The sequence below is a fragment of the Homalodisca vitripennis genome, chromosome 4 (assembly GCF_021130785.1).
Source record: "Homalodisca vitripennis isolate AUS2020 chromosome 4, UT_GWSS_2.1, whole genome shotgun sequence".
Taxonomy (NCBI): Eukaryota; Metazoa; Arthropoda; class Insecta; order Hemiptera; family Cicadellidae; genus Homalodisca; species Homalodisca vitripennis.
The window spans coordinates 197,513,576-197,535,780 of record NC_060210.1 but is presented as its reverse complement, the minus strand read 5'-3'; the positions used below and the strand labels follow the sequence as shown (position 1 = coordinate 197,535,780).

Below are 22,205 nucleotides of genomic sequence, written 5' to 3'. Positions count from 1 at the left end.
CAATTATTGTTATGATGAAAAACAACTAAAGTAAAAATATGTCTCCTAACATATTATGAACCATTGCTCCCGCAAAATTTTGGAATTTAGAAACAGAAGATATGCATATAGTACATGTTCAAAAGTCAGAGCAAATTTACAAAAATTACATTAGTATAAAATCATTCGTTTTTTAGGGCGTGGACTGATTATAACGCCGTACTTTAAGTGTTAATAATACAGTGTTTCCACAAAGTTATGTCAGACTTTTAAATAACTTTATTTACAAAAGTATATACAGCACAAGAATGAGGTTAAAATAGGATTAAAGAGCACTTTAAACAGTTTTACGTCAGTGTATCTGAGCTCGACATGAATACCATGAATCGCCCTGCAGACGTCCAAGCGAACTTTGATCTTCTCCTGTACTTTTATCAGGACTTCTGGAGTAACTGATTCAATCGCAGCTATGATTCGTTAAATGTTCGAATATGCATCGTCATAATGCTCGTATATACGAGCATTATGACGATGCGTATTTTTAGACTTGAACGGTATAGTATGGTAAGAGATCAAGTTCGCTGGACGTCTCCAGGGCGATTTATGGTACTCATGAAGAACTCAGGAACTCAGGACGTAATATTGAAAGAACTCCAACGTCAATCTCATTCTTGTGTTCTATTTTCCAAATTTCATAGTTCCTCTTAATAAACTATGAGAAATACCCTCAACATTGATCGAACTTCACGCAAAAATTCACTTTGAATTCCATCTAGATATTTCATACCTTGTTTATTGAAAACCTAAAACTGACAACACTTTCAGCGTACATTTTTGTAGCAACTTAACGAATTACGTGACTCACCATCGGTAACGTTACCTTATGCAACAAATCGTCTATTATTATACACAGCTGAGAGTTTGGCAATCGACGAGAACACTAAAACAAACTAGCACTAACTGTAAGTCTAGGTACTACACTACCCTGCACGCGCAGAACTGTACATTAGGTAACTATGAACACATTGGTACGTCTTACGAACACATACAATTACCAAACACATTGGTACGTCCCTCGAACACACACAATTACCAAACACATTGAAACTCGCTGAGCGGTTTATAGCATTAATTAAACACAGTTAAGATCACAGACAATTTTGCAGCTGGGGGCTGGCGGGACTAGGATGGTTGCCGGAGCCGGATGGACTTGATCATGTTGAGGACCTGGACTCCCGGGAAGGGGCAGGAGGGGTAGAAGTTGTGACACCCTGCTCCATCTACCCCGTTGATCAGCTGACCCATGTGGGCAGCGAAGTGGTACTTGGAGGTCACCTCGGCAGTCGTGCTGATGGTCGTGTCGCTGAAACAGTATAATCAGCAATGTCATGGATCATCATTAGTTTGAGTATGACAACCAAGTCTTAATATCAATAATTAATTATACATTTAAATCTGTTAAGAAATTATCCCTCGTAGATATGATATTTACTACCATAATCATAATAATATTGTAGGGTCTTTTTCGTTTAAGGGCCAGCACCTTACAAACATACTATACCTGACTGACACTGCATTTAATCGTTTTTTGTGTGTGTTATTAGTTCGTAGGGCAGTAGTCCAGGTACTACTTCTAGTATAAACTCGTCTTATCTTATCAGTGATAAACGCGCGCCGCTTATCTTTTGCCTGTAATGAAACCTGCGTATGAGTGAGTTGTACTTAGGTTTTTCTTGTTCAATTAAGCATGGTGAGTTGATCTGGGCTTGGACTTTGCAAAGGCTCGAGTTAATTTTTTTTTTTCTATAAGAACAAAGCAGCGCAAAGCGCTGCGCAGCGGGCAAGCATCGCGTGATCTGAGTTTTAAATAGGCAAGCTAGGGTCTTTTGTGCTGGCCCTTAAACGAAAAAGACCCATATTGTAAATGCAAAAGTGCCTTTGTTTGCACTGAAGTTTTTTCATTAAGGTCCCTGGTGTGAATATAGGCATTTCCTTATTTCGAAAATCCTTCCGGTCTACGCTTCAATAGTCTTTAAAGCCATGAAAATCCCATCTTGAGCTCTAAAGTTGTGGAATATTAATTGAACAATCTCCTGTTCAACTGTTTATGACAGCACAATAATATGTTAGTTTAACCACTGTTTTAAATTTGTTTACATATAGTTTGTAAAATCTCTGAGGAGTAACCATTAGTTTTTAGGTTTCAGCGATTAGGTAAGTGCTCTACCTTAGACAATGTTCTAAAAGTTAGGGAGGGTCCGAATTTTACTCCGGAAACTGAAGCAGTCAGCAAAAACTATGCTACATGAAGGTTTGTTGGACTGTGCTTTTGAACTAATTTACCAATTCCACATCTAAATGTTCTAAATATTTAAAATATTTTTCAGTTTATAAAGAAACAAACACTTAAATAGAGTAATTAATTATGTACTTTTAACTGTAGGCCTACATTTTTTTAGGAAATATTAAGAACTAGATATAAAAGACAAAGTTTGATCTAAGTTTTACTACAAATTTTAACTATAACTTTTACTATGTTGTTATCCCAAAATAACCAATATTTTAATTTATTATTCTATTGTATATTATAAATTGGGTGCATTTTCTAAAAGATAAATTATTATTAAAGCTAACAGTGGAGGCCAAAAGCACCTATAAATGTGATGACTTCAAATCAATTAAATTTGTTATTTATACTACACCTTTTGCAACACTTGAAAATTCACAGGTAAAACATAATCATAGAACAACTAGCTCATTAATGATAATAAACATGGAATAACAAACTTGTTTTAGTATAGCCTAAAACTAACTTGTTAGTTCACTCTAAAATAATAAGGAAATGAGTGCTTTTACTCGTGACCGTAATAACAACTTTCAACAGGAGGATACCAAATTACAAACTCTATATTTAAAAATATAGTTAATAGAAAAAGAAAGTGCCTGGTCATAGTTTGTGTAACATAAACAGTAATTAAAGAAATGTATTAACATACATTATACTTTGACTTTATAACTAAGAAACTTTGTGGTTAAAAGTCATTCACGAATAAGTAAAATTAAATTGATTTACAAACGTCAAACTTCTACTATACACAAGTAGTCATCTAAAACAAGTTGACACATTATTCTACACTGTTCACAAATAAAACCGGTCAGATTCCGTTATATGCCCCCAACGCTTAAACTTTTTTCAATGAACTTAGACCGTTATAAAACGATGTAGTTGAGTAACAGAACTAACATTATGCCCCCAACGCTGATTTTTCATTTACGGATGATTATAAAGAATTACAATTGGTTACTAGCTAAGCAAAAATGGTACTTACATATTATATCGACCACACCCCTACATTTCTCCAAACACAACAATTCAACAAAAATAAACATTACCAAACAAAAACTAAACTCTTTATTGAAAAAAGGAACACACAAAACTTGTTTTTATTCTTGATCACACTCCGCCACCCAAAATGCGAGTGCCTCCGGCCATCAGCGCGGGGCAGCACCAAAGGTGTCAAAGGATGTCAACGATAGAAAGGTACATCCCTCGAGATAGTACCTATCAGAAAATTTCAAATTCTAGAGGGGCTGATCAGAAATATAAATTGAATTGTAATGGAAAGGCAGTTATGTACCTGCAAAAAACTTAAATAATCATGTGATGCCGCGCGGCCTGCCGTAATCGGGATTCTCGAGAAAGATAAGATAACAGCGACAACAATACCGATCGCAATACCTGGAAATGCTTGTTGATTGATGGAATGTTAGTTCAATTACTCAACTACATCGTTTTATAACGTTCTAAGTTCACTGAAAAAAGTTTAAGCGTTTGGGGTATATAGCGGAATCTGACCATAAAACCAGTTAAGATAGAACATCTGGTTTTTTGCATCAGTGAAAGTATCAAACGTCTTATCACTATACAGATAAGGGACTTGCAACTAGTCAGCCGGGCTTGGAACTCTAATTTTCAATACTAAAACAACTACGCAAATAACAGTTGATCTCTCTGTGACCAGGTACTCTAGAATGTTATTCTGGTACGTGAGAGACACAATCTCGAGGGATGCTTTTCTTTCGACGCCATTAGTGCGGGGTAGCACCGAAGTGCAGCGTCCTTCCTTTTATGGCAGCATCTGATACCTTACGCTGCCTCAGACTTGACTCCTGGAATCTGGAGTCATGGTCGTCTGAAGAGATCCAAAGAATAACGCTGAAAACAAACCTTAGGTGAAGTGACAGTCTCATTGTCTCGTTAAGTGCCCAACTAGAGGGGTGTCTCCGATGTCGAAACTATGTAAAGGTTCGTTTTGAGCTTCATTCTTTGGATCTCTACAGACGAACGTGACTCCAGGAGTCAAGCCTGAGACAGCGTCGGATACCAGACGCTGCAGTAAGAGGAAGTTGGACTTAAATTCAACATTCAAATTTAATCAATCCTTTCCTACCATAGCTACAATATATGTATCAATGTCTGATGACTCGGAAACTGGACAGACTTGTTAAACTGCTTTTTCTTGGTTTAATTCTTACATAGGTAGTTTTACATCGTTATTTGTCTATAGAATAAGTTAGAAGTTTAAAATTTGGGACTCTGACCAAACACTAGCCAGAGCGGAATGGCGAGGTTACGGACCTGATGAGGGAAAGCAGTGCCTTCTCCGCTTCTGACAACTTCTCCTTCTGCGGTGTGGCGTTCAGCTCACAGATTAACTTGGGCAGACAGGAGTTCTTCATCACGTCCAGGAGCTGAGCACGTGCGGCACGTCCTGCGTACATAACAACAGAAGGATCTTAGTTCTACTGCAATGGTTGAAAATGCAGTAGTGGAAATTTAGATAATATTTTACAAAGTAATGTGAAAATACATTTAAAATTTCTTGGGCAACCAAGACATCAATCAAAAAGTATATGTGATTTAACGATTACAAGCACTTCTAGCGAAAGTGTATTAGAGTCGAGATAATTATAATATTGTAGGGTTACCACTTTGAAGAGTCCTATTAATTTTTATTCTGTTACTGAAAGCTTCAGAATCAAAATGGTGATCTCATAAATAAAACAATATATTTAATTTGGAGACAGCATAAATGAGAAATTAGGGCAGTTTAACCCTAGTATAATAAGTAAACAAACATGTCGTTTGAAATATTAAACAAATAGCTTAGGGAATAACGCTATTTTAAGTCAACTTTAACTTGAACAACACGAGTATGAAATTTTTGTATCAACAAAAATTATATAAATATATAATTATTACACAATATATCCATGCAATGTATTTAAAAATCATTAAGAAATCTTAAATACAGTAAGTAATTTGCACGCATGAGAAGTAAATAATCTTTAAGTAATAAAGCTTATATTATCTATGGACACATAATAGAGAGAACTTTTGGAACGTGTACTTTAAATAAAAGATGTATCGTCTCTGCCACAAATATGGCCATTAAAATCACTACATAATATTGTTGTCTTGGATAAAAAGAAATAGTCCTCTAAAGACACTACAATCACTTTTACTCGAATGTACCAAAATAAATCATCTTCTTACTTCTTTTAAAAAGTCATAATGAAAGTATCCGTACATTAATATAAAATTCGTAATGTACTCCTTAAAAAATTAATAAACTAATACATTCCTATAGAACCACAAATTGTGGGTCACTTAAAATACTCGTATTAGGCAGAGGGTGGTATTTACACGTGTTGTTGGAAATTTTTTGTATTTGTCTTCGAGCCGGATTAAAATAAGACTGAGTTCAGTTTGCAAACCAGGTCCTCAAACCCAATCAAAATGAGATATTCCCGCAAGGTTCCTTTCTCAGTCCGATGCTTTGCTTGTTTTCGCAACAATCGATTTTACTTTAATTTTACTTTAACTTGAGTTTCAACCCATAACAATAATGTTAAAATTCAAACACGTTTAAGTCCTTAGTTTTGGTTATAGAAACATTTAAATATATTATTATACCGCATCCAACACTTTTTTAATTTTTAACTGTACAATTTACACTTTTACTTTTTTTAGTATTTATAAGACCTAAATTAAGGACTTGAAAGATTTTTTATATTTATCGCTGTTCTTATGCGATTAAAATCAAGATGGCAGCCAGTACAGCCAACTTTTAGCAGCGGAGATTCCAGGATGGGCAAATAAGGAGGTGCACTGACAAACTTGGGTATGCAGTGTGTAATTTACTTCGAACAGATGCCGCTGCTGATGTGTTCGAACGTGTCCGTTGTTTTTGCAGTACGATGCACACACACCACTGTACGTGTCGTACACGTAGCTCAACATTGTAAACGTATCATTATAGCCAACGCCTACGTTCTACGCTCTATGCTAGATCGTAAATATATGTTAGCTTTCTGTACGTGAAGATTACATTTCTTCTAAAAATCGTCGTCTTTAAGTGATACTGAGCTAGACATTTGCTGAAGTTAATAATACAGAATTTTATTTTATGGTCCTTTCCTAAATTTGAAAAATTCGGAAACATCTAATATTATAAAAGCAATAATTGTTTTCTATTAAACACTTTTTATTGATGATGGGCGATTTACAAAAATAGAACACCCCGTTTCGAGAAGTACTACTATGCTCTTCTTCAGGTGTTAAAATGGTTTGTGCTTCTTAAGGCCGTCTAGATTCTCAGATGTATGTTTGAACTCTAATGACGTGTAACTTGTTCTGTTGTCAAGTTTAACTTGGCGAGTTTACCACCACACAGTGTTAATCTTTACTTGCATAACAATAACTGAATGCATAAAGTTTTTTGCACTTGAGGAAGGAGGTGGAACATAATATTCGAAACTTAGTGTTCGATTTTTCTAACAAATATCGGTGTCAAATGTTCAAAATCCTGTTATTCCGCTATATTTTTGCAACAAAATTGAAAAATTTGCGAGTACTAATTCCAAAGTAACTGACTTTTTTCAATCCAAACACAGTTTTTGGAACAATCTTGTAAGATTTGCAATATATGTATATTGCTTTGGCAAAAAGTGGTTCAAGTTTTAAAATGACATTTCTTCCACATTAAGGTGTGTGATACAGTTTTCGTTAGCAAAATTGTAATAATAAAACCAACGGTTCATGTGGAACATATTATATTTAACCTATAATATTGTTATAATTCGAAATAAGCAATACACACAATGCCCAACAGTAAATAAATTTAAATTTAACATTTAAGTAAGTACAAGTTTACAAAATTTATTTCCTGGGGAGACGAAATCTGCAAACAGAAATGAAAGCCTTTCTTAGGGGAAAAGTTCATTTTGAAAACATATCCAATATAGGAACCCAAAAGCATTATATTAAATCTGAATACGCTGTATTAGCATAGAAAACGCTGAACAACAATGGTCCGAAAGTAAGGGCAATTTCGCGCCCAGATGTCTATCCGCTGGCGAGCTGTTTTGTAATGGTCGAGCGTATAATACTAGCAGTAGAATTTCGCTAAATTCTGATTTGTTTCTATAGTTTTATTTTCTATACATAAATTGAACTCGGTAGTATGGTGCTGTTCAAAAATGGTTTTATATTAACTGTTTAGTTTTGAAAATTACAAGGTACGCTGTTTTATGACCACCATGAAGTGAATTGTTGGCTGAGCTGAAGCGAAGCTTATCACTCGTGGGGTTGGAGAAACTACATTCCAGTCTACTTTTATGTATGCACGATATCTCGATAGCGAACTGACCGATAGACTTGAAATTGTGCATAGAGTTTCAGTTCCATGTGAGGGCCACTGAGTGCGATGATGGTGTATGTCACTCGGTAGGTTTTGGCAGAACGTTAGTGAAACATTGGTGTCATGGGTAACCATGGTGGGAACGAGAAAAAATAGAATAAATACATTAATATACAGTTCGAGGACTTTAGCTGTGCGCGTGACCTTGAGTGTGTGGTGATGTGCGGGGAGGGGTTGGCGGGGTTGCATTATGCGCTGCGTCCCGAAAACATTTCCTATTTTCCTACGTCCTGGGGTAAAAAACCCTCCTTTCAGGAATCGTATTGGCCCAAATAACTGATCATACTCGCTTAAAATCGTTGTGTTTTTGTGACAGTGCTGAGTGTGGTGGTAGCTTGTGCTTCGCTTTTACCCATAATGTCTGTTGAGTTAAAGTCAAAGGCAGAACTATTCATAGTCAGGCTCGCGAAATTTTGAGTAATGTTTATATATTTATGAAGGAGGAGGCAGACCTATCAAACTGTTTAAAATTCCGTTGTCAAAAGGCTCGCCAAAGAACTGCTGCAGCAGCTGGAGTGTCAGAGCGAGTTGTGACTAAAATAAACAGTTAACTTGAAAAGTTTAAGGTTTAGTAACCTGTGTGAGGCAAGTTTTACTACACCAAACAAAAACCGTTAACGTAGAACAGTTACTCATTTTGATGACTTCGATAAATGTGTAGTGAGAGGACTAGTGTACAATTTCCATATTGAAGAACATCAAATACCGAGTGCAAAACTATTGAGGGAGGCGCTAAGAGACAAAGTAAATTTCCAGGGTAGTGAGAAAAGTTTTAAGGTGGTTATTAAAGGACCGGGATTTACTTGGAGAAGGACGGCAAACAATAGGAGATTATTAATTGAAATGCCAGAAGTCCGAGAGAAAAGTATATAACATACTTGAGAGCGTTGAAAATTACATGGAGCAAGGACGCCCCATAATTTATTTAGACGAATCTTATATCGTCTCATGTATCTAACCAAACTTGGTCGGATAGCTCAAATGAAGGGTTACACGTGCCGATTTCCAAGGGCGAGAGACTAATAATTATCCATGCGGGTGGAGAGGAAGGGTTTGTGCCCAATGCTTTTACCTGTAGGAAAGCAAGCAACCATAGTGGAGACCACCACGACAACGTGAATGGGGGACATATTTATGAAGTGGAGAAAGGAAAAAAGTGTTACCGAATTTGGAACCAAATTCAGTACTGGTAGTCAGTCGATAACGCGCCCTACCATAACATAAAAATTGATAAAGCCCCTACTTCAAAAAGTAGAAAGCAAGATATGAAGGTGTGGCTTTAAAAAAACGGAATACCATTCTGCGACGATAAGCTTTTACCTGAACTCTACAAACTTGTGCAGCTATATAAACCAAGGCATGTCCGGTACGCCTTGGACGAAACTGTTCAACTAGAGGGTCACGACATCTTACGACTTCCGCCCTACCACCCAGACCTCATTCCCATTGAGTTAATTTTGGCCGAAGTCAAAAGTTATGTGGCTATGAGAAATAAATCTTTCACTATGTCTCAAGCTAAAGTGATGATAAAGTGTCTCATGCAACGCGAAGACAAGATTTCAAGTAAGGGCGCAGAAGAGTGGTCAGTAAAGTGCAAGCACGTAGAGAAGGGACTATGCAGCCGCAGAACCCCAGATTGACAATATTATAGAATCCCTTATTATATCAGTTGGTTCGGATACAGACAGCAGTGACAGTGACCTAGAAGTGGAGGACAATTTGAGTGGGATTGAAGTAACATTTGTTATTAGAAAATTATATTCCAGCATTATAATTAACTAAATATTATTGAAAGTGATTGTAAATAAATAATAAGAGAATACCAAATAATAGCACATAATAGGACATATCCTTGTTTTTCAGTTGTTATAGTATTCTTTAAGTGTTTTTGAAAATAGCGTATTTGTCAATACTAATCTGCAAATCGAAATCGTGAGTTTAAAGTCGATTGTTGCGCCTTCATCTCAGAGGCTAGCACGTAAACGCAACCCGCCACACAGATAGTGTTTGTTGAAAGGGTAGTATTAGGGCTGCACGAGCACAGCTAAATTCCCCCAACTGTACAAACTGAATCCAACTATTTGAAGTTTCAAAATGTGACTTATTATTAATAGAGTAAAAGAAAGCAAAAATAATAGAGTGCCATGTCAATGTCAAAATTCGGTAGCAAGATTTAATTTTACTACAGCACCGGAACTATTATTATTTGGAATCTGCTAAAAATATAATGAAAAATGTAAATATACATTCGGCAAGACTTGTCGGAAAAGATTTCATATTTAGACTTCAGTTCTACATGGAAAAAAATGAGTTATATGTGCTGCTGCATGTCCAGCTATGGAGTTTGGACAAACCTAATTCTTGTTAATTTCTTTTCTTTAATGTTTTTTTTTTTAAGGAGAGACTGATCCCCTTTTAAGCCTTATTTTGCCCGTACTCATGGGCCACTGGCCTGCGCGAGGATCTTATCAAACAGAATAAGGGGGAGAGTCGATACAGTACAAGGTCTACGGTACTGATAAAAAGTGCAACGGTCACAGACAGAATTTGAACCCACGCTATCTCAAACTCAGACTCAAATTCCAACGATTTAGACCGCTCGGCCATCGGCACTCCCAATTAGTTATAGATTAGAAGTTTTGCATGCAACTTCACCGTATTCTAATCTTGCGATATTCATTTCTTTTTGCTTTGCTGAACTCAAAATCTCTACGCTCAGTATGCTGTATTTACGTTTGACTGACTATTTGATTCCAGTTTTCTTTGTTGTTTTCTGTTCCGGCATATTTTTTTATAACGCTTCTGAAATATCTACTGTTTTTTATGTCATCCTCAGTGGTTAATAGACGTTTTCTTTCGTTTCTTTTATTTTCCTTGGAGTTAACCGGACTAAAACCTCATTCATATACAACGCAGGTTAAAATCCTAACAATTTTATGAGTATTATCAATAAATACTAAATAAAACAGAATATTCACAAATTCATTATTCAAATTTTTGAATTATATTTATTTTTATATTTAAAATAGAGACAATAAAAAAAACTTATCAAAAGCTTAATTTATAATAACTTTGGTTATGTCCACAATGTGCGCAAATGGCAGTCAGTTACTTAGGAATTCAGACATTCACATTAAAATTGTTTATTGTTTACAGACAAGCAGTAAAACTACAAGGACGTCTTCCTTATCTACACTAGTTACGCCTAAAGATAGAACTTCCACCACATAATTATGCCTAGGCATAACGATTTAGCCTAGATTTCGACCGTCACACCTATTGTTGGTATAACGCCAACCATTGTGCAATGCTGCATGACATGGAACAACTGCAGACAACCTGGTGCCCTGTTAAGGTAGGGATGTGTCTCGAGAAAGCGGTTGACACAGATTATAACGACGTCCTGCCTTGGAATAAGTCCTTGGACAAAACACAATAACAAAACCGTCTACGTTCTTTAGCTTTGTGCAAGATCTTCCTCTAAAATCCAGCACTACACACTGTAGTGCTTTCCAACAAGGTAGCATGCACATTAAGTATTACGTAAGAGGCTTTGCTGACGTTGCATTCCAAATTTCAAGTTACGTGTTAAAATTTGAAATTATTCTTCTCAGTTTGCTAACAAACTTGTTTATCCTACGATTTTCTCGTTGCCATCGCGTTTACCCATAAATGCCAATGTAAACCCGTTTGCTATCGCTCAGCCAAATATCATGGAGTAATGTGCTCCATCATCGAACTCGGTATTGCCTGTTTCGAAATTCATGCAAAATTCCAAGTATATAGATGAGTTGTAATTTAAAACCACAAAAATATTTTCTTTTACCTCAATAAATAAAGTTATTCGTTTTATAAACCAATCAGTGATGGTGTTTGATTGACAGACTGGTATGTTTTAATACGTGTATCTGGTATCTATCAATGTGCTATAGTTTCATTTTTAAATCTGTAAAATTAATTTACACAAGAATATTTACAACTATGCAATTATAATGCATATGTTATGGTAAAATTAAGTCAACGACCGAAATTGTTATCTACTAGGCGTGGGCATTAATTTATGCTCAACAGAAATAAATATCCACAATTTACAACCAATTTCCAGCACTACACAGGTGGGGAGGTCTTGAATAACCTTGACATAAAGCCTCTGAGAGCAAAAAAAAAAACTTTTTTGGGAATCTCATGTGTGTAGCCACTTTTTTAACTCTCAATCCTAAATCCAGTTTTTACTCAGATTCCTTAAACTTGTACACACATTGATACAGCTTATTTAAGGTTCAAATTCGAACTTAAAATTACATGATAAACATATTTACACAAATCGTGCATGACTTTCAATGGCGACGGAGTGGAATGATCGTTAATCAACCTTAAGTTGTGCAACAGAGTCGGCCAGGTACTCGGCCTCTCTCGCAGCGTACAAACTACTTAACGCAGCCGCTCATCATTAGGTCAGGTCAGATATTCCCCAGCCCGAACTGTTGCACTCCCCACCCGCCACCACGCTGTCCCCTGGCTATTTGATTACTCCGCTCTGACGAAGTTTGCATACAGACAGCCCTTCAATGAGGTTATTTGTCCCATATTTTTTCTTAATCAACGCACGGGAAAAATGTGACACCCGCGCTCGCGTTAATTGAATTTCAAACCTATTTTAACACCTAAGCGCATTTCGACGAGACGGGAAATTGAATGCCGTTCTCCCGGCGGTCCTGAGGGACCCTAATATTGTGTCCAGTCATTTTTTCATCCTGTCGAACTCGTTTTTAACACACAATATAGAACGCTTTGAAGTATCCACGTCTGCAGGGGATATATTCACAATTGCTATACACTCGACATTTTTGTCTTTTGTCAGTAAAGAAAGGTAATTTTCAAGAAAAATTTATACATATACATACATTATACTACGTAGAATTGATTGCAACTATTATGACAAATAAAAAGGGTAAAGAATGGTAATTATGAAGTGGGAGTGTTACACATATCATTATGAAATTTGTTTGGCTGTTAAGAGACCATAGCCTATAAAACTAAAATATCATTTGTAGGAGTTTAATTAGTCATTAAAAGGGACTATGGCTTACATGTGTTTTAGTCAATGAAATGAAAATGATATTGCAGGAGTTGCTTGCAACAATGCTTGGCTTGATTAGATAATTTTTTAAATAATACGCTTAATTTTGAAATATCCGTTCTTATTAAACGTTTTTAACTAATATAATTCAATACAATTTAAATTATTTAATATTTTTTAAATAATATAAATCCATTTACATGTATATTTAAGTTGAAATAAATCTTTAAAAGACAATTATTAATTATCTCAGAATAAGCAATTATCTTATAAGGATTTCATGTAGCATTTTAGTACAGTATACTTTAAAAGTACAACACACGTTATATTAATTCCTTTGCTAAATATAAATAATAATATATAAAACGTTGGACTCACTAACAATTTTTTGTATTAGTGTTTTTAATTTAAATCCTTTCATTAAAAGATACAACAGTATTATAACATACAATAACATATAAGTCAAGATTATTACTTACCCTTGTTTTTTATACAATTTAAATGTATCACATAAATTCTTAAAATTACTAGCAAGGTGCTAAGAAAGGAAATTGTTATTTTTCTTTATCCGTTCGTCCAAAGCAATTAAAACTTTGAGCGGCAATATGTTGGTAAAGTGTATACTAAACGTAAAAAGTGCAGTATAATTTATAGACATCCTGCTTCTTCCAAGCAACAACAAAGGGTCTTCTTTCTATCTACTAACTGCGGATGGAAACTTCGAAAAAGTTCGCGCGAAACAGAATTGTTCTCTCGACTCCAGTGGTTGGTACTGGTATCCAGCAACAAGAAGATGGTAGCAGTTATGAAAAGGTGGCAGCATATGGCTTAGTATCCAGAAGCACGATTATGACAGGTGTTATGAAAGGATGGCAGTATACGGTTGAGTATCCAGCAGCACGATTATGACAGGTGTTGTGAAAGGATGGCAGCATACGGCTGAGTATCCAGAAGCACGATTATGACAGGTGTTGTGAAAGGATGGCAGCATACGGCTGAGTATCCAGAAGCACGATTATGACAGGTGTTACGAAAGGATGGCAGCATACGGCTGAGTATCCAGAAGCACGATTATGACAGGTGTTATGAAAGGATGGCAGCATACGGCTGAGTATCCAGAAGCACGATTATGACAGGTGTTATGAAAGGATGGCAGCATACGGCTGAGTATCCAGAAGCACGATTATGACAGGTGTTATGAAAGGATGGCAGCATACGGCTGAGTATCCAGAAGCACGATTATGACAGGTGTTACGAAAGGATGGCAGCATACGGCTGAGTATCCAGAAGCACGATTATGACAGGTGTTATGAAAGGATGGCAGCATACGGCTGAGTATCCAGCAGCACGATTATGGCAAAAGTTACGAAAGGGTGGTAGGATAAGGTTTAGTATCCAGCAGCACGATTATTGCATGAGTTACGAAATGGTGACAGCCTATGGCTTAGTATCCAAGCAGCAGTTACTGGCTAAGCACTGTTTGGGTCCTGAGACCAGAGATAACCGGAAGTCCCAGAGGCAACCTGCGACTTCTGAAGGCCTCTGCCACGGACCATCGAGCTACAATGGGACTCGCTTTCTCATCGACTTTCGCTTTCGTTTCCGCGCCCGTGACTTCAAACTCAGCAGCCAGCAGCACAGCAGCTGATACCAGCGGTGATATTGATTCTTCGATACTTCAGCAGACTTCTGTTCTTTAGATGTATTAGTATGGTTTGCGTGAAAGCTGGTTACAATTATAGCAATAATTAAACATTATGTTATCTAGCAAGTCTATATAACCTACCAATTACAGTCGAGTATGTCGATCTGAGAAACGTCTTCGCTGCATATCATTTCAATAAATTCACCCAAAAGAATTTGAATATCACAATATTTTTAAATTAAATACTACACGTACCTTGGAATTAAAAATGCATCTAAATTAAACTCAATTTAACCTTCAGGACCTTTAGAAAACATTTAAACCAGTAGTAATAGTCGCAATTTGTCGTTTTTAGTTAGGTATAAAGGATATTGCTGTTCACAAACTACGTCCCAAAAAATGCAAAATCCTTCAGCTTGAGGTAAAATTCACCACGTTTTGTATACATTTTCCATTTTAACATTTAGACCTGACAAAATCATGAGAAATACACTATACTGACTGCACTTCCTTCTTTATGTATTAACTGAGGAGGCCAAACTTTGAATTAATCTTTGTGTTATATTCTTAGCAACAATACATAACATTTTCTTTTTCAAGTAGTAATCAACATAATGAAATTATCGAACCTCTTTATGATTCTTACTGTTTCTCGCTGAAGATATCCAATCTCCTGGACACTGGCTGTTAGTTGGTTTCAGATACGACTATCTCATCCTATTATTCCTCCGACTACAACTGTTTTTAAATACCATCAAGACCATTTGTTGTAATAGTTGACACCTGTTACCAACAATCTTTCGTAACTTGATGAATCTTCGGTGGTGCAACATCCCAATCCTTGTATCCACTTCTCCTCAGACAGCCAGGTGAGTTTAGTTTCTGATGTACTCAATACATAACTTAACAAGCACGTTCCCTGTCCCAAGCCACTCCTCTACAGTATCTCATACGGGTAGAACGGTGTCTCAACGTTCGTGTCTCACGGGCGGGCGGCTCTGATGCAACAGAGTTCGGCAACCGAGCGGGCCAAGACCTACTTCTGATGGGTAAATGGCAATAGCGAGACCACGGGGGGAGGGGGGCCAGACACCCGAATTATCTTTAATGGGAATATGATCGTTAAATCAGTCGATCACTTTCGACTCATATGGTGCATGTCTGGTTACGAGATCTTGCAGTTACTTTATGCTTTGCCAAACAATTTGCTTTGTTCATTTAAGACAAGCTGAGAAACTTCTCATTGCACTTAGTCATTAAAGGACCTTTATGCATGCTTCACGAGGATATTCAGGATGGGTTAGGTTAGGACTAGAAGCTGTATGCAACCTTGGAAGAAGGAAAGGCCAGCTCTGTTTCAGTCTCCCAGTCGAAGCAAACAGAAGAAGCACTTCCTCTTGTCCAGGGTAGCAACAACCTTTAGTCGCAAATACGATGGATGCAACTTTATCTGATGCCTACTGAATTGATGCACTAGAAATTTGTTCAGCACTGAAGAACACCTGATGTCATAATCCCGCTAAGATCTGTAAGAGAGGCGACGACTTCTTTTTCAATGACGATCAAGCGGCATTCTCGTGTTGAATTGGTATATACGAATTCATATATTAACCCCACGTAGCATTTTTTAAATGATTGAGAGCCATTACATAATCGAAGGGCCAAAAAGTATGTCAGATCAGGAGAATAGAAGTAAGCTAGGGCCGTGACCTCGCCAACACAAGCTCCAGTCAAGGTTCGTGACGTCACGGCCAGTGCTGCCAACTGATACAACTGAAATAAAGTGAAACAATCTAATTTCCCCTTAGCTCGCGCGGAGTGAAAATTATCCGTGATTTTATTGATTTGTAATGGCTGTTGCACAACTCCCTCGACACACTCATGGTGGATGACGAAACAAGTCCTTCCAGGAGTGTCACATTAAATGTCAAGGACATGTGAGAACTGACTCTGACAGTGTAGGGGTGCAGGTGTCTGAAGTGATCTTCTTTGACCCTTAACATTTTATCTTTGCCGTCGAATACTCATTTTAGGAACGACAGATGAAATAATTAAGAACACTCCTGATCGGAGTAGGAGTCTATCCAGAGTCAATCTAAAGCCAGCGAATACATTACGAATCTTTAAAATACATTTATTTAGGATGAGGACTGTATTCAGAATTGAACTCAAAGCATAAAACAATGCTTCAGACCAAGTCTCTCAAGATTCTGTACAGATACAGTTTAAATCTGATATTAAAAATCTGATATTGCAAAATAATAGTGTTTAATCTCTTTATGACAATATAGGCAATGGTTTAGTGCAGCGGGTACAACGGTTATCCAAAGATAACCGGATCAAGCAACGTCGAGCGTGGCTGCTGCTCGGATGGGTTGACCGCTGAGCGATCCTGTCCTTGCAAGCAGCCCGCCTGCCCGGCCATTGGTGGTGGTTCGGAAGTTACCTTTAAGCCGTTGGTCCCAAGGTTAAGTGTTACAGAGGGCTTCTTAGCCCTAAATTCGCCTGGTAAAATAACACTACTTTACTTTACTTTTATAATATCAATTTAAATTAATACAAAGAATCAAAATCTAACGTTTTATTTATTGGAATTATCGGAAGGATTGTGAAGGGAAACAGGTTGTTAACGAACATTACACCATCGTTGAATGATATAAGAACTCAATTACACTAATTTTAGAGATCTGCAGTCTGATCTTACGCTCAGGTGGATGACTAACCACATACCACAGCGCTCTGACGTGCATGTCAGGAATGAAAACAAACACGTTTGAGTCAACTCCATGCACACTATCACTAACACAAGCACTCTAAACACTAATAATAATCCTAATAATTTTATAAATTCACGCGTAAACCGATTGTACTGAATTTCACAAAGACATTCTTACGGTCACTGCGATGAATATAGGCTTATTCTTATTTCGAAAATTCCTCCGAGTCACGCCCCAATGATGTGTAAAGTAGTGCAAAATCTCAAATTCGTCTCTAAAGTTGCAAAATATGAACTGAAAAAGCTCGTCAAATGTAAGCAACTGCTCTGTTTTATGACAAAACAACCACAAGTTTCAGTACTTTAACCACTATTTTTCATTTGTTTGCATGTATAATGTGAAAGCATAGGGTAAGGTTGACAGTAGCAATACTTCTTATTTTGACCGTTTTATTTAACCGCTATCGAGCACTGAGTGATCTCTATTGAGCCATAAGTGTATACTTTTTGATATATTTTCTTGATTGTGGTAACAAGGCAAACTCAATATTGGTTTAGGAAACATAATGCACTCCAATCAGCAGTCCGCATGGACGTGCAAAGCCTGCGAAATTGCGTGCAAAGCTGCGAGTAACTGCAGGTTATTTATAAATTATTGAAAACGGGACTAAAGAATAGCGGTGTAAAACTGTATTAAATAATGTTTAGATATTATGTTGAATAGTAATATAGGGTTTCGTAGGCCTAATTTTACCTCTTTAATACAGGCATTTTTCATTTCAGGCTGAGCGTTAGCGAAGCCTATCACTCGAGGTGGTGGTAAATTCCATTTATGTCTCTCCATACATACCCTACATGAGAACAAAGTGACCTATAGACGACATTTTGCGTGGTTTATATACAGTATAGTCAACATCGAGTTCGATTATGGTGCAATGTCAACACATGAGTAATCGTGATGGCAACAAGAAAATCGCCTCAATCCAGTCATGATGATGTTATTTAAGATGACCAAGGGCTTTAACCAATTTTCTATTTTAAAATCAAAGTTTTCTTTATATATTTCTCAGATGTTTTACGCTTTATTTCCTTGGGTTTTCTGTTATGTAAATAATATGCCTAATTGTAAAATTATGTGTTGTTACATGTATACAAATAAACATCAATAAATATTTATTGATATATATATATATATATATATATATATATATATATAATATTTGTTTTGGTTATTTATCAAGTTGTTGATGTATAATTATACAATGTATTAGGAATTTAAATTTAAAATACGGATTTTCAGCTCCAAGTTTGTATTTTTAAACCATAGTTGTAGTAGGCTATGTGTTTATATGTTTCGTTTTCAATAGCTTCGGTTAGAGGGGATAAAAAACTGCATTGTAAAGAAATGGTTATTCTTGAATAAAACAGTTTGAATATGAAAAAAAAACATTAAAAAGACATAGTATAGCCGAACTATCAGAATGAAATGGGCTAAGTTGAAATTTTGCATGTAAACTGAGTGAAGCCTGTAACGCCGGGCGTACTCTTACCTTGTATTTGCAACAACATTACGTAACAATTAACTACGGTGGTATGGCTAATTGAGTACAATGATTAGCCAATTCTTGAAAATAAGAAGCAATATCAAATGAAATATTAGTTATTATTTCCAACAGTATGAACAAACACGAGTCTGAGCCTAATATTTATTTGGCAGACGACTGGCCACACAAACGTCCAATGACATTTCCTCATTCACAGATGATGTTGTTTGTGAGGAAAACTCCTCCGAGGCGACGGCCGACCTCACCTCTAATGGCCCAGATGTCCTTCGTGATCCACTACCTCTTCTGGACTAACCGTGTTTGTCACAGCTATGCATATATACTCGTATTCTAACATTATGCTAACTATTAAACGCCTTAAAATAGATTTTGTAAAAAACCATACAATTTTTCTTTTAGTTTACATCTTCTCTGAAAGAATCCAAATTTGTAATTAAGGTTTGCGTTATAAATGGACTGCTCTGGTCAACCAACCCTAGCTTCATGTACACGTAAATTGGCGATCTCCATCGTCTACAGAAAGTAATACTGCAATTCCACTTACACGTGAATTGGTGTTGTTTATCGTCTTTAGAATGCGTATTCCAATTCCACGTACACGTGAATTAGTATTATCCATCGTATAGAGAATGTAATATTATAAATCCAAGTACACATAAATTGACATTGTTCATGGTTTTAAGAACGCGTATTCCATTCAAAGTAAACGTAAATTGGTATTCTTCATCGTTTTCTGAATACGTTTTCCAATTCCAAGTGCACGTAAATTGGTGTACTTCATCGTCATGTAACATTAACAAATTCAAGTACACGTAAATTGATATTGTTTATGGTTTCGAGAATGCGTACTCTATTCCAAGTGCATGTAAATTGGAGTACTTCATCGTCTTCTGAATGTAATATTACAGTACCAAGTACACGTAAATTAATATTGTTTATGGTTTTGAGAATGAGTATTCCATTCCAAGTGCACGTGAATTGGTATTCTTTTCGTTTTCTGAATACGTTTTCCAATTCCAAGTGCACGTAAATTGGAATACTTCATCGTCTTCTGAATGTAATATTATAAATTCAAGTACACGTAAATTGATATTGTTTATGGTTTTGAGAATGCGTACTCTATTCCAAGTGCACGTGCACGTAAATTGGTGTTCTTTTTCGTTTTCTGAATACGTTTTCCAATTCCAAGTGCACGTAAATTGGTGTACTATCGTATAAATTAAAATTCAAGTACACGTAAATTGATATTGTTTATGGTTTCGAGAATGCGTACTCTATTCCAAGAGCACGTAAATTGGAGTACTTCATCGTCTTCTGAATGTAATATTATAAATTCAAGTACACGTAAATTGATATTGTTTATGGTTTTGAGAATGCGTACTCTATTCCAAGTGCACGTAAATTGGTGTACTTCATCGTCTTCTGAATGTAATATCATAAATTCAAGTACACGTAAATTGATATTGTTTATGGTATTGTGAATGCGTATTCCTTTTCAAGTACATGTAAACTAATGTTCTTCATCTTCTTTTGAATGTAATATTATGTACATGTACACTGATATTGTTTATGGTTTTGAGAATTCGTATTCCTTTTTAAATACACGTAAATTGGTTGTTATTTATCATCTTAAAAGTGAAATATTTGTATTCCAAGAACACATAAATTGATACAACCGGGCTGAAAAATATAAACCAACCTGATCACCTCAAACTATAAAAATTACTTTGGATTGTTAAAAAAAATTGTATTAGTAAATACAAGTTTTATGAATAAATACAAAGCTATTGATTTAAGTACGATTTACGTTTAAAAATCTAGTTCAAAATTTTCCGAGATGTAGTTGAATAAACTTATTATTGTATACATGAACACCGGCAGTGACTTGAGTACTTTGGCACAATATAACAGTTTATAACCGGTATATTGACTCAGAACTGTTTCCAAGATTTATGCTAGTACACTCATTACCGACATCAAACATTATATGTCCAATCTATAAGAATGTACAATTACTACAAGAGATATGAGTGAAGTACGTGACTTACACAATGGAAGATTACGCTGTTTACTGTCGTTTACCACACAATCGTTATGATGTGGGCGTAGCCTAATCCATGGCTAAAGTGAAAATTCCTTCATCCGTCGCGTTTTTTTTTTCCGCAACAATGTAGTATTTCCTAATCAAATCGGTGAGTTTACATTTTAATATTTTTATAAAGTTCGTTTTGGGAATCATCCTTTCAGTATGTCAGTATATTTTGTACGATGAAGTATATTATAGAAATTACATTTAGACGGCCCTTTATTGCAGTTGTAACGTGTAGATTTTGAGCTTTGGATATTTAATAAAACATAATTTTATGCAATAGCGTTTTTAATATTCGGTCTTCAGAAATACTTTATGCTGGCACTCATAGCCCATAATTATTATACACTCCACTAAACACACACTCCATCAGGTGGCTGACTCAATCCGTACTTCCTGCTATGATACCATTGCGTACAGGAAATAATTTTTTTTATAACATTAATTAAAATAATTCAACAAAATACGACATTTGCCCAAAAAATCAATAAAATAAGTATCAATAGTTCTTTTATTATGAAAAAGTAAGTCGATTTTATGACAAATTAAACATTATTAATTTATTTTTATGGGATTCACATGTATTCAACAAGTCGACATCCGCAAGGTGGTCACCGAACTTAGTCGAGGTATCTGAAATATATTTGTACTTTGTACATATTTCAAGTTGTTACAGAATTCCTATAACCAGTTCTTGGTGATAGAAAAGTTGTTATGGGTTTTACACGTATCAGTATCTCGGGAACTTTTTGAAATGAAAACAATTGTTCATTACAAAAATTTCCGGAAATGTTATAAGCTTCTTAGAACACTTTTTTGCTTTTTCTGTACGCTTCTAATGGAGTAGTTAATTTTTAAAAGCTTTTAGTGGCTGCCACATAATACAGTCTGTTGAGATTGCCTTGTTGTCACGATCAAGAAAATGTGTCAAAAAGTTCATACTTATGGCCATTGCATTTACTCCGGTCTTAGAATTCTTGTGTACCACAGTTCTCAATGCATATAAATAACTGAAAATGACTCATAGAATCCAAAAAAAACCCAATTCAAAAGTTTATAAATATACGTGAATTTTAGAATTGGGGGGTGGTTTTGGGTTCTAGGAGTCATGTTCGGTTATTTTGCAATTTTTCTTAAGAGCTACCATCATGACAATTGAAATAGGCTGTTTTTGCATGCAAAATTTACTTACAAGAATTAATAAAAACGATCATACATAAGGATACATGAATATGACATGAATATACATGAATAAGGTGCATAAGAGATACAGTTGATTGAAAGGACAGTGCGGCCCCTGGAACTGTAAGTGCACGAACAAGAGCGCTTGGGTGGACTGTAGTTCGTAATGCCGAGGTACCATGGATA

General features: G+C 36.0%; 1 protein-coding gene across 1 annotated transcript in view; it reads right to left on the bottom strand.

The window, feature by feature from the left end:
- Positions 1-235: 235 nt before the first annotated feature.
- The window catches only part of LOC124360863, a 32,145-nt gene continuing 10,175 nt past the window's right edge, over positions 236-22,205 (bottom strand). Inside the window, exons 3-4 of the mRNA XM_046814826.1 lie at positions 4,619-4,751; positions 236-1,342 (exon numbers count right to left, since the gene is read on the bottom strand). Coding sequence (XP_046670782.1) covers positions 1,162-1,342; positions 4,619-4,751 — 314 coding nt within the window. The 3' untranslated portion in view covers positions 236-1,161. The remainder of the gene's footprint in view (positions 1,343-4,618; positions 4,752-22,205) is intronic.